Source organism: Saccostrea echinata, unplaced genomic scaffold (genome assembly GCF_033153115.1).
Source record: "Saccostrea echinata isolate AGI-Se365-2 ecotype Australia unplaced genomic scaffold, CSIRO_AGI_Sech_v1 ptg000034l, whole genome shotgun sequence".
Classification (NCBI taxonomy): Eukaryota; Metazoa; Mollusca; class Bivalvia; order Ostreida; family Ostreidae; genus Saccostrea; species Saccostrea echinata.
The window spans coordinates 3,032,501-3,047,072 of NW_026889783.1; the positions used below are offsets into that span (position 1 = coordinate 3,032,501).

The 14,572-nt window shown below is 34.8% G+C and overlaps 2 protein-coding genes across 2 annotated transcripts in view; both read left to right on the forward strand.

Moving 5' to 3' along the window:
- Window positions 1-7,882, forward strand: part of LOC133199687 (uncharacterized) — a 16,816-nt gene extending 8,934 nt beyond the window's left edge. Inside the window, exons 4-8 of the mRNA XM_061335559.1 lie at window positions 1,167-1,230; window positions 2,525-2,627; window positions 5,561-6,312; window positions 6,533-6,697; window positions 6,852-7,882. Of these exons, the coding sequence (XP_061191543.1) occupies window positions 1,167-1,230; window positions 2,525-2,627; window positions 5,561-6,312; window positions 6,533-6,697; window positions 6,852-6,990 (1,223 nt within the window). The 3' untranslated portion in view covers window positions 6,991-7,882. The remainder of the gene's footprint in view (window positions 1-1,166; window positions 1,231-2,524; window positions 2,628-5,560; window positions 6,313-6,532; window positions 6,698-6,851) is intronic.
- LOC133199571 (peptidyl-prolyl cis-trans isomerase FKBP1A-like) overlaps window positions 1-14,572 on the forward strand; it is a 159,183-nt gene that overhangs the window by 35,751 nt on the left and 108,860 nt on the right. The gene's annotated exons all lie outside the window — the stretch shown is intronic.

Consider the following 14,572-nt stretch of genomic DNA (forward strand, 5'->3'; position numbering starts at 1 on the left):
GTGCCAGAGATCCATCCAAACAATCTTCCTTGTAATAAAAGTATGTGTTTAAAGTATGATGAAGATGTTTACTTGTTTGTTTTAAAAATAAATTTTTTTGCATTTTGTTTTTTTTTTAGGTCACCATAAGCATAGTCATTTAAATGACTTATTGCTATGGGTTCACCTCTGCGCCATCATCATTGATTGTGCATCATATATATACTTGTAGCCATTTTCAGCTTCTTCTCTAAATTGGCTGTGCTAATTTCAACCATTCTTAGTATGTAACATGAATGGATAAATAGGAACAAAGATTGTGAGATGTGAATTTCATGGCCCAAGACCCCCCCCCCCCCTTCCTCCCTGTACTATAGAATAGAATAGATTATCTATTTAACCAATTTGGGTCAACAGTGGAGCATATCTTCTAAAATCCTCTACTACATCCAGCAGGCAGACTGTGATGATAATGAGCAGCTAGCCCTCTATCAAAACTAAGAACTGTCCAAAATGGGCAAATACTCTAATTTTACAAAATATAATGACCTGTGAATTCTAGATAGATCGTTTTATTGTTTAAATGATATTGTCCTACAGACCTGGTTTAAGGGCTTGTCCCAAGACACAGGTTATTCTAACTAGTTTGAATTCATTTTAAACTGTTTATACGATAACATCACTTGGACTATGTTACACTAGTTTAGCTAGCTTCCCTTATATTTAAGGAATCACTGTCTAGTTAGTAGAGTATGCCAGTGCATCAACGATAGCTGGAAACATGGGATAATTTGCATAACGGGCGAAGCCCTGACAATTACTCTACTAACTAGACAGTGATTTCTCATATTTCCATTGCATTGTGAAATAAAACTGCAAATAAAGATTTTAAAAATGTAGACTAATAGATTTAAATTACAATAGGTCTCCCATGTCAATCTAATAGTCCCCGCCCAGTGACGTCGAACACAAAGACAGCTGCACGAGATTTACATGCATATTAGGCCTCCTTAGCTCCTGGCCTATCGCTTGGCAAAATTTGCATTCCTGTAGAATGATCAAGAAATCAAGTCAACTAACTTTCAAAGAGTTATCACAGAGAAAGCAAATAGAAATGGAAATATATATATATCAATTGTTAGAGGAATTATCATACTTTCTCATGATTTTATCATTTTCCTTTCCAGGTGTTAAGTTAAATAGCTTTCAATGTGGAACATTCTTAGCTGTAACGGCTTCCTTTGTAAGCAGGTAAGTGACTGCAAAATAAATGACAAAGTTATTTCCAGTTACTTTGATTAAGTTTATGTTCATATACATATAACATTTATCTCCTTTTCAAAATTATACCAATAAACTGTGAATTTTTATTTAACTCTGCTGGTCAAAGACCAGAAGAGCTTATGCAATAGTAAGGTGTCCATCGTCAGTCTGTCTTAAGCTGTCCATCTGTAAACAATTTTTCCTCCTACAGTTTTGATCTGATATTTCAGACTAACTTGGCACAAAGTAGACTTAACTAGGATACAAAATTTTATTTATCTGTTTTGATTTTGATGAACAGTGTTGACATGGTTACTAAATATAGAAATTTCTGTGAAATACATTCAAAACGCTACTCCTCCTACAGTTTTGGTCTGATTTCAATATAACTTGGCACACAAGTTGACTACACTAAGACGCAAAATTCTATTTATCTGTTTATTGATTTTGATGAACAGTGTTGCCATGGTTATTAAAAATAGAAATTTCAGTGAAATACTTTCAAAATGCTACTCCTCCTATAGTTGTGGTCTTTTTTCAATATAACTTGGCACACAAGTAGACTACACTAAGGTACACAATTCTTTTCATAGCTTTTTGATTTCGATGAACAGTGTTGCCATGGTTACTAAAAATAGAAATTTCTGCAAAATACTTTCAAAAAGCTACTCCTCCTACAGTTTTAGTCTGATTGCAATAAATCTTGCCACAAAAAGAACCTAAACCAACCAAGAACCATGCATTCTATTTATTACTGTTGCTTAGTTTCAAGTCCACTTTGTGCTACTTTTCTCTTCCTTCCTTTTAATTACAAACCAGTAGAGCTACAGTCTCATCAGAGACTTCTGGTTTTGTTACTACTTACTTGGGTCTTTAAAGTGAAGAAAGTTGTCATGCAGAAGTTTTGTAGATTTAATTTGGATATCTTTATGTACATATCTTTATAAGGGGATGAATGTTTTGCTCGAACTTAGGAATGCATTATTGTAGCAAAAAGTAAACAAATGTATACTATTTGTATACTTTAATATATCATTGCAAGATTTATAATTTAGAACATTAAGTGGTATCTACAAGTGCACTAATTCATGTTCGCTGCCAAAATATTAATTCAAGTCTACACGTATTTTTGATAAATATATGTTGAGAGTGATAATTGACAACCTGTATGATAAATGTAGACAATGAGTGTTAATTCATAATGCATAACATACACATACAGTACATTTATACATATAAATTAACAAACAAATCTGCCTTTGACTACTGATGATTTTGACAGGAGTCCTGTAATTCTGTTTATCTTGCTTTGGATATTTGTGGTTGATAGACTTCATTTTATTCTGATGATTTGGATGTCAGCAGAGTACATCAAAAATATTAGGGTGAGAAAATATGTACACTTTTATGGATTTCCTTTTGCTATGCAGGCATGTAAAGAGCTAAGCTGCAATCAAGATCATAGAAGCTAGCCCAGCTGCTAGGTGATAGATATTTATTTCTATTGAACAGACAGCTAGCCTAGTTGCTAAGTGTTAGAGTTTGAATAAAAAAATATCTGTTTTTACTTATTTTTGGAACCAAAAATTTCAAGCGAAAATATATATGTAAATTCACACTTAAGGGAGCCGACTGGGGTTTTATTGTGTGAAAACTACTATAGGGAAACTCTTTAGTTTTATACCCTATATACCTTACATTGACTTCAGTATACATGCCAAGTTTAGTGAAAATCTACCGTCTGGTTATTTTTCAGGGACCGTCTCAAAATACGGGTACATTTACTATAGGATTATATAGGAAAATACCATTTTTTCGCACTTCGGAGCAAATTATACAAATACTACTATAGACTTTTTGCTCAAATTTTATTATTTGATGGGTAATACTATATTGTACATTTTGTGCAAGAAACACAAAATTCTACCATCTGGTTTCCAGAGGGGGCATCTCAAAATGTCAAAATTCATGATATTTTCCTGTTTTTATGGAGTAAAACAAAACATGACAGATACCACAGATTTACATAAAAAATAGTAACAATGATTGCTATATTCTCAATTTCCTTTGTTTAAAATTCCAAGAGCATACATTTTATACTTTTTATTTTATGGCATAATTAATGACCCCGCTTAAAGAACTACGGTTATTCATAACGTCAAAAAAACACTATTACGACGTCTTTCTACCCATCATTTGAAAAATCGTTAAAAAAATCAGTTAATTAAAAACGTAATTAGATTTTTTGACCTCATATTTCCTAAATTTGTTATTTTTTATAAATTATGTAAAACTAGTTGCTTTAAAAGAGTAAATACGCTTTATTTTACTATGCTGCGTGAAGTATTGCGCAATGAAAACCCCAGTCGGCCCCCTTAATTTGCCAAGATGCAAAACACAATCCCCCTTTTTAGCTCACCTGAACTGAAAGCTTAAGTGAGCTTCAATTTTGATCACATTTTGTCCGTCGTCCCTCTGACCATCTGTCTGTAAAATTTTTCAGTTTTTCAACTTCTTCTCCAGAACCACTGGGCCAATTTCAACCAAACTTGCCACAAAGCATTCTTGGGTGAAGGGGATTCAAATTTATTAAAATGAAGGGCAACACCCTCTTTCAAGGGGAAATAATTAAGAATTAGTGAAAATTTAGTGGTATTTTTAAAAATCTTTTTCAATCTCAAGAATCACTGGGCCAAAAAAGTCAAAATTTATATGGGGTGGGGCCAAAATGGGGGGATCAAAGTTTTACATTTGAATATATAGGGAAAAAAATCTTCTGCTCAAGAACAGCAAAGCCATGTTATATTGATATGGAAGTATCAATATAATATGCCAGTCATATTGATATGGAAGCATCATCAGGTAGTGTAAATTTCAAGTTTGTACAAATCTTGACCCCTGGGGGTAAAATGGGTCCACAATGGGTGAATGAAGTTTTACATTGGAATAAATAGGAAAAAATCTGCTACTCAAGAACAGCAAAGTCATGTTTAGTCATATTGATATGGATTAGATTCTCAGGCAGTGTAAATTCAAGTTTGTTCATTATCTTTTTTTTTAAGTACAACAAAGCCCTGATAAGTCATATATAAATATGGATTTTAGCATCCTCAAGTATCTTTAAAAATCTTAATAATCAATGCCATGATTAGTCAAATTGATATGGAAGCATTCTCAGGTAGTGTATATTCAAGTTTGTTAAAGTCATGACCCCCAGGGGATGGGTGGGGCCATAATAGGGGATCAAAGTTGTACATATGAATATATGGGAAATATCTTTAAAAATCATCTTCTTTTGTTCAAATCATCAGTTAAGGTAACAGTGGTACAACTTAATATATATTTAAACTTTTTAGTACATTGCTTATCTCTTACCAAAGTGCTCAGGTGAGCGATATGGCCCATGGACCTCTTGTTAAAATCTTTTGCACTGCAAAGTAGTATCTAAGAAGGCTATCTTCGATTTGGTACTTAGCATTGAATATTTATGCTTAAGTTCTCCCTACATATAGCTGCTGGGCTACTTAACATTCAAGATCGTAGCTTTACATAGAGGTTACATAATGTCAATATGCTCTTGAACACACCCCTGACTTTTGATGCATGGATTTATGAGGGTGGTCTAGAGGTGTTTTGTTCTCTAAGACCCACTTTTGATAAAATTTAGTTTCTTGAATTCTGAAATATATAACTGTGCTTAGATATAGGACATTTTTGTCATATATATTGAAACAAATTCCATTATATAGGTTTGACAACATATGCAAACATTTTAATGTCAATTGAATGCAGTATTTTCCTTTACATTAAAGAAACCATTATTGTTATACCTTTGTTATACCTGTATAAATCTATACTTAAAGAAGTCTAACATTTCCAATGTTTATACTGAGCGGTCATAAAAAAGTCGATGTTTGACCAATGTTTGAACCTGTCGATGAGATATTGGACCGCTTACGTCATGCTGTGGGCAGGATCAGCTAAATCTTGACAGTGACAGAATTGACCGAGTTTTAGATGTAGTTTTGGCGGTAAAGAAAATTTACGTCATGGAAGTTATATAGCACAAGATAAATGTATTAAAAAAATATAAGGTATAACAAAACATTTATCGTCTGTGTTCTCGGGCAAAAGGTGTTTTGTCGACCCCTCGAACCAAACTGTTTGCCTTTAGTCTAATAGCCTCAAGCAAACAGTTTGATTCTTGCATCTGACACAACGCATATTGCCCTCGAACCCAGTCAATAAAATGTATTATGTTACATGTACTTGTTATCCTAAGTTTATTGTTTATAAGAAGCCCTTTCTGTTATTTCAGATAAAGTATTTGCCTTACCTGGTTCTGATATGGATTATATATTTTAATGTTGTGGACCAGTATGACATAATATTTCACCTAGGTCTCAGTTTCTGGACAGTATATGACCTCTACAACTTCCCCACTCTGCTGATCTTCTACAGTACAGGATCAGTCCTAGTCACCATCTACATCTTCCTGAAATATAAACCTCACCAAAGTCATCATGTTCAATACATCGTGTATTTTCTACAACAGGCATTGGCATTTTATTATTTGTCAGAGACCATACCAAATGAAGCAGATTTAAATGCAGTATTATTATACCACCTGACAATGATTTTAATTTCTAAACTTTTTTCCAAGTATGTTTGGCTCTATGTCAGATCATCACTTCATGACTTGTATACCTTTAGCAGAGGAATTTTAGAGAGAAAATCAGCATTCATTTTAAGCACATTGAAAAAATTTGTTCAACTTATCATCAGAAAGTTTGGTTGTGTTCAGATTATCGCAAGAATGTGGGCCTTGTGCACAGTTCATAACTTTCAAGAAATATGGTCCAGGTGTAATCATTTCTGTCATCAAGTATGGACTAAATGTGTTCAGACCTCTATAGAAATGTGGATGAAATGTGTTCATACTTGCCATAGTCTTCCTAACCTTGCCAATTCCTGTGGGAAATACATCTGTAACAGACTTAAGACATGGTTTCTATCCATTGTGTCAACAAACGTCTCATACTATAAAACCAAAATCTTACAGCTGTGCAGGTGCAATTTTACAGTCTGTTACATATTGGGCTGTTGGTGACAAAAATTAATTTACGTAAAATAGTTTTGCAAATTAAGACATGTACCAGTACATGTATAGAGCAACGTTAGTCTTGAATTTTTTGAAATTATTTGAAATTCTTTATGTAGGCAAACAATCACTATGACAAATCATTTTTATTTAATTTTAAGTAAAAATTATACTGACAAATTTTCATAGGTTGAATCATGGAACAGTAAAAAGCCGACAGCCATTATCTAATGCAGAGTATGTGATGGAGGGACGTTTCTACACTCTGGTCCAACTGAATCAGCTTCGCCTTGACTGCCTGGAGATGAGGGTCAATGCCTGGAGAATGGCTAATGTTCTGTCCAATGTTAAGAGGTATGACTGTATTCCACAATGTTTTCTTCTGGGCATTTGCTTTACAATTATTTTTCTGTGCCAAATTTTCTAACATCGGATATTTGATGCAGTATGTATCTAGCCAGAATGTATATATTATAAAAAAAATTTACTGCAAAGTTTTTATTCCTAGATTTAGCAATTTTGTCCTTGGTGAAAATCATGTGACTTCTGCAGAAATTGAGGAGCATCGACATAGTTCTCGGATTTACCCACAATTGGATCCAATTGCTACCGACTCAGAATCTTCATCAGAAAATGATGAAATTTAACAAAATGCCAATTGTCAGGACTTCCTGTAAAATATTTCTAGTCTGTAAATAAAGCATTAGTTTTTAGCTCACCTGACCTGAAAGCTCAAGGAGCTTTTCTGATCACATTTTGTCTGTCGTCATCTGTCTGTAAACTTTTCACATTTTTGATTTCTTCTCCAGGTCCACTGGGTCAATTTCAACCAAACTTGCCACAATGGATCCTTTGATGAAGGCGATTCAGTTTGTTCAAATGAAGGGCCTTTCTCTTTCAAGGGGAGATAATTAACTAAAGAATTAATCAAAATTTGGTGGCAAGTCTCCTCCTCTAAAACCATTGGTTCAAAACAATTGAAACTTATAAACTTTCATTGCATAGTGTTGATTCAAATTTGTTGAAATTATGACCCCTGGGGGTAAGATGGAGCTACAATGAGGGATCAAAGCTTTACATAGGAATATATAAAAAAAATCTTTGAAAATCATCTTCTCAAGAACAGCAAAGCCATGATTAGTCATAATGATATGGAAGCATCCTCAGGTAGAGTAGATTCAAATTTGTTCAAATCTTGACCCCCAGGGGTAGGGTTGGGCCACAACGAGGGATCAAAATTTTACATAGGAATATGAGGGAAAAAAGCATTATCACAGGAATATATTGATATGGAAGTATCCTCAGGTAGTGTAGATTCAAATTTGTTCAAGTCATGACCCCCAGGGGTAGGGTAGGGCTACAATGAGGGATCAAAGCTTTACATAGGAATATATAGGAAATTATCTTTGAAAATCTTCTCAAGCAATGTCATGATTAGTCATATTGATATGAAAGCATCCTTAGGTAGTTTCAAATTTGTTCAAATCATGACCCCTGGGGGTAGGGTTAGTCCACAATGGGGGATCAAAGTTTTACATAGGAAAAAAATCTACTAATGAAGAAGACTAGGATCATATTGACTCAGGTGAGAGTTGTTGCCCATGGGACTCTTGCTTTTGTTGGTAATCTTGTTTAGAAGTCTAATTGACAGATATATTTATGCCCTCTTTCGAAGAAGGGAGGGCATATTGCTTTGCTGCTGTCTGTCGGTCAGTCGGTCTGTCTGTCTGTTGGTCCACCAACAGTTTCCATTCATTTTCTTCGCAGAGGTTGCACATACTGAAATGAAATTTGGTAAACAGATTTATTATAAGAATATCTAGGTCAAGTTCTATTTTCGGTACGATCGAGCAATTTTTGACAGATTTATGCCCTTTGGACTTAAGAAAATTCCAATTATTTGCAGTTTCCGTTCCTTTTCTTTGCAGAGGTTGCACATACTGAAATGAAATTTAGTATACAGATTTATCATACCAATATTTAGGTCAAGTTCTGTTTTAGGTAGGATTGAGCAATTTTTAACAGAGTTATGCCTAGGGATGTGCAATTTTATCGGTATACCAGTATATCGTAATTTTTAATTGCGTGATACGTATCGTGATACAGAGACTAAAATACCAGTATTTAGGTACCTAAGTTTTGTATATCAGAAATAATGATTAATAACTTATTATGTATTTAATGTAATACTGTTATAAACGTCTCTTTATTAGTCATCTAGTCATACAGGTAATTGGTTACTGGTCAAGTATGCATCTGAGTTATATTGTGTGTACATATATACAGTTCAGTAATGTTTATTTCATCTTTGTTATTCTGTTTTTGAATTTGTGTTTATTTCATCTTTGTTATTCTGTTTTTGAATTTGTTACAGCTTTTTACCACTTGCGTCACAACACATGCTTTTGAATAAACTGTCTACCAGATTCCTGGTGTTTTTCTTGAGGCTACTCTGGAATTTGTGTGACTAGGGTTTAACTGGCTGTGTCTGGGCAGCTTCATTATTGTTCAAGGTTTTTAGCTCTTCTGAGCCAAAGGCTGAAAGAGTTAATGCTATGGCCATCTGGCAGTGGAATAGCATAACTCTTTGGAATATGTGCTATATCTCAGTGGGCCATATCTCAAAAACACCTTGGTCCATTTTTGTCACAGAGTATCCTTGGCCCAAGGACTCTCATTTATAGTAAAAAAAAGAGAGAGATGTGACCCTAAAACAAGGGGAGATAATTAAGGAAATAAGTAGTGGTTGCTAAGAAATCTTCTCAAGAACCACTAGGCAGATACTGCCAAACTTATGCATATGTTGTAAATTAAAAATTAATCAAGGCATCACCCTGGGACAAAGGGCGTGTTCTCAAGGTCACTTCAAAGTTAATCAAACATTATGTTTTTCTTAAAACTTCGATATTTTGCCCACTTTAAGACTAAGATCATCAAATCTTGTCAGTTGATGAATCTTAGTACCTCATGTCGTGTTGATTCAAAGGAGGTCACGGTGACCTACTTTTTAAAGGTATTCATTTTCAATTTGGTTTTCATGCATATCTTGGACACTTCGAAGCCTATGGTCATCAAAACTTGCAAGTTTGTGCATCATGGGGCCTAGAAGTGTGTCAACCAAAAATTGGTCACTACCTACTTTCTGAATTTAATGGCTATTCATTTTCAAAACATTTACTGTAATGGTCATTATTTTGGATACCGAGAGGTTAAAAATCATCAAACTTTGTAAGATGGTCCAACTTGGGGCCTTGAAACATATTCGTCCTAAAGTAGGTCACAGTGACCTACTTTTTAGCTCACCTGAGCCAAAGGCTCAAGTGAGCATTTCTGATCGAAATTTGTCCGTTGTCGGTGTTGTCATTGTTAACTTTTCACATTTTCATCTTCTTCTCCAGAACTACTGGGCCAATTTCAACCAAACTTGCCACAAAGTGTCCTTGGGTTAAGAGGATTCAAATTTCTTCAAATGAAGGGCCACATCTTCTTCCAAGGGGAGATAATAATGATTTTGTGAAAAATTAATGGCATCATTTAAAAATCTTCTTCTCAAGAACCACTGTGCGTGAAAACATGAAACTTATGTGGAATCATAAATTCAAATTTGCTCAACTCATGACCCCTGGGGGTAGGATGGGGCCACAATGGGCGATCAGAGTTTTACATAGGAATACAGAGGAAAAATCTTTAAAATTCTTCACAAGAACACCAAAGCCATAATTGGTCATAATAATAGTAGAGCATCCTGAAGTAATGTAGATTTAATTTTGTTCAAATCATGACCCCTCTCCCCCCACCCCCAAGAGAACAAAGGGGATATAACAGGGGGATCATATAGTTATACAAAGGAATATAAAGGATATATCGATAAAAATTTTCATCTTAAGAACAGCAAAGCCATTATGTGTCATATTAATTCAAAAAGCATCCTTAGGAGTGTAGATTCAAGTGCTTAAATCATACCCCCTTTTATATTTAAACTTTTCAATATTATAAACTGATTTCTGCTTTTTCCTAGCCAAAGTGCTCAGGTGAGCAATGCGGCCCCTGGGTCTCTAGTTTAATTTTTCAGGTATTCATTTTAAAATTGTTTTAAAGGTATATTTTGGATATTGTGAAGCTTAAGATCAGCAAACCTTGTCAGTTGATGAATCCTAAGGCTGCAGAGTATATATTAACCAAGAAGTAGGAAATGATGACTACTTTTGAAATTTTATCATTATATTTATATATTTCAGATACTAAGTCACTTAAAATCATCAGACTTTGTCAGTTCATGCATCTTCAGTTAGTCAGAGAGTGTCAACCAAAAAGTAGTTAAGTAGGTCATAGAGACCTACTTTTACAATTCAAAGGCTATATCTAAATATTTCAATTAATAAGAGGCTTAGAATCATCAAACTTCATAGATCGAGGTTCTGTTTGGACTATGTTAACTAAAAAGTAGGTAACAGAGACCTTCTTTTGGAATTTAATGGCTTTATCTAATTATTTCTAGAGTAAGAGGCTTAGTAATGGAATCATCAAACTTTTGTCAGTTGATACATTATGGGTCCTCAAAGTGTGTCAGAAAGTAGGTCAGGGTGACCTACTTTCTTCGGCTATGAAAAAAAGCAAAAATCAGTTCAGTATTGAAAAGTTTGGGGAGGGGGGGGGGGGAGAGAGAGAGACTTGAATTTTAAACTACCTGATGATGCTTCCAAATCATTAATATAACGAATGGTTTTGCTGTTGAGCAAAGGATTTTTTCCTAATATAAATTCATTTGTAAAAATTTGATCCCCCATTGTGGCCCCACCCTACCCCCAGGGGCCCTCATTTGAACAAATTTGATTCTACACTACCTGAGGATGCACCCATATCAATTTGACTAATCATGACTTTTCTGTTCTTGAGAAAAAGATTTTTTCCTATATATTCTTATATCCCCCATTGTGGCCCCACTCTACCCCAGGAGGTCATGATTTGAACGAACTTGGATCTACACTAGATGAGGATGCTTCCATATAAATAGATCAATCATGGCTTTGCTGTTCTTGAGAAGAAGATTTTTAAGTTTTTTTCCTATATACACTTATCAAAAACTTTGATCCTCCATTGTGGCCCCACCCAACCCCCAGGGGTCTTGATCGAACAAAAATTTGAATCTAAACTACCTGAGGATGCTTCCATTAAAATATGACCAATAATGACTTTGCTGTTCTGGAGAAGAGTTTTAAAGAATTTTCCTATGTATTCCTATGCTAAACTTTGATCACCCATTCTGCCCCACCCTACCCCTGGGGGTCGTGATTTGAACAAACTTGGATCTACACTACCTGAGGATGCTTCCATATAAATATGACCAATCATATGGCTTTGCTGTTCTCGAGAAGAAGAGTTTTAAAGAATTTTCCTATGTATTCCTATGCTTAACTTTGATCGCCCTTTCTGCCCCACCCTACCCCTTGGGGTCATGACTTGAACAAACTTGAATCTACACTACCTCAGGATGTTTCCACACAAGTTTCATCTTTCCTTGCCCAGTGGTTCTTGAGAAGAAGATTTTTTAAATGATGCCATTATGTTTTCACTAATTCCTTATTATCTCCCCTTTAATTCAAAGGCTATATCTAAATATTTCAATTAATAAGAGGCTTAGAATGATCAAACTTGATACATCTGGGTTCTTGTACTATGTAAACTAAAAAGTAGGTTACAGTGACCTACTTTAGGAATTTCATTGCCATATCTAAATATTTCAAATAGAGGCTTGGAATCATCAAACTTTGTCAGTTGATGCGTCTTGGATCCTTGGGATATTTCAACTAAAAATTGTATCAGTGTGACCTATTTTTTGGAATTTCACACTTTTATCTCAATATTTAGGATAAGAAGAAGCTTGAATTCATCATATTTTGTTAGTTGATGCATCTTAGTTCAACGGACTGTCTCAACTAATAAGTAGTCACAGTGATCTACTTTTGGAATTTCATAGTTGTATCTCAATATTAAGTGTATTAAGAGACTTTATTAGTTGCCTCACTAGGGTCCTTGTATTGTGTCAACCAAAATGTGGGTCACTATATCATAATTTTGGAATTTCATGGCTATATCTAAATACTGTATGCAGGGTTATTTTTGCCCTGTGTTATTTTCACTCTTTCACACTTGCAAACATTCCCCCAGTCACAATTCTGTTTAAGAAATTATACTGTGTTTTTTTTAATTTGCCCCATTTTAAATTCACCCACCTGTGAGAAGGGAAAAAAAAAACGGGGTGAAAATTTCCCTGTATACAGTATTAAAGATTATAAGGGGCCTAGAGCAAAGTATGTTTACCAAAAGTAGGTCGTAGTGACCTCTTTTTGGAATTTCAAGGCTTTATTTAAAGTTACATAATGAGTCAAAATCATGTTTCTTTTAAGAAAGTTGTATCACAAAACAAAAGATTTATGTGAAATATGAATATAGCAAAGTTTTGGCAACTCAACTGCACTGTAAAGCAAGAAAAAAGCTGCAAAATGTAAGTGCCGGAAAAACAAATGTTGTATCTATCGCTTTGTTTTTATCGTCAATGTCCACAATGTCAAGGTCACGCATCCTTAATTTTTAGCCTGAAACTTGTAAACTGGAGTAAGCAGAAGTGAGAAATAAGTTCTGATCATCTTTTTTGAAGATTGTATAAAAATTCTCAGTCATCCGACATTTATATCTATGGAATTGAAACCATGGTAAATTCTTCAACTTTTCAGCGCATGTGTACAATAAAGAGGAAGAAGTGAAGCAATATTTTTGTGTTGGGTTATACAAAGATTTTTTTTACTTTTATTTTTCTCCATTAAAGTAGATTTTTTAGGTTCTGAAACCTGTAATTTTCTGAAACCTAATACTTTCAAGAACTGAACAAAATTTGCATGTGTCATGCATAAATTCTACTTTTGTCAATTTTTGCATTTTTCCGTCACAGTGTCACTTTAAATATTTCCAATACTAAGAGGCTTAGAACAGAAGTGGTTGTAAATTTATCAGAAGAGTAATTCTAGACCCTTGGTCCTCTTGTTTAATTTCATTGTACACTTAACTAGAAAACCTGACACAGTCAGAGAAAGCCCCACTATTAAGGGCTGTTTAAGGACTTAGAAGATACATAATCAGGCATCCAATGTGATATTACCAGCCTTTCTCTTATAGTAAAGTACTTCTGTAAAAATTTGAAAACTTGAGAGTTTTTGCATCACAACAAAATTGTCAAGGATACACATATATTCAAAACATGTACAGAAAAAAAACTAGATATCATTGAGATGGTGGCCATCTCAAAGGGCCCCGCTTTCATCAACGAACATGAAAATGTAAGGTAGCTGAAAAGGGTTTATTTTGAAGAGGAATGTTTGTGTACTATTAAGGGATGTTTTGTTCGAGTCTAAAGGGCTCTTATGTCATCCTTGATATAATAAAAAAAATGGCAAGAAAATCACGAGTACTCCATACCCTCTATCAAAAAACGGCACAAAAATCATGAATGTTGCATATCCTCTATGAAAATTGTTGCATATCCTCTATCAAAATATGGAAGGAAAATCACAAATGTTCCGTACCCTTAGTCAATTGGTAAAGTTTGAGGCTGACTGGACTTAATGGAAAAAAATTATGCATCGAACAAAGATTTTAAACAGAAAGGCTATTTTTTGACCTTGACCTAGAAACTTCGTTCAAGGTCACTGCACATTCATTGACCAGTGGCACTCTGTGGGTGAAGTATTAGCCAGATTGGGCCAAGGAGAGAGAAAATATGCTCCAGACAAGAATTTAAACAGAGAGCTATTTTTGACCTTGACCCTTGACCTAGAAACTTCGTTCAGGTCACTGCACATCCATTGACCAGTGGCACTCTCTGAGTGAAGAATGAGCCACATTGGACCAAGAGGAAAGAAGATATGCTCTGGACAAGGATTTTTCATATAATTCTGCCATGACCTTAACCTTAGACCTAGAAACATAGTTCAAGGTCACTGCACACCCTTTACCCAAAGACACTGTGGGTGAAGTATGAGCCAGATTGGGCCAAGGAGAGAGAAGATATGCTCCAGACAAGAGATCTTGGACAGACAGATGAACAGACGGACGGACAGACAGACTGATCCCTATAGGGCACCCGCAGAGGGGGGCCCTAAAAAATGATATGATCCTAAACTCTATAGGTCTCCTGCTCTTATATTAAAGTACCTTTGTATAAAGAACAAGGTT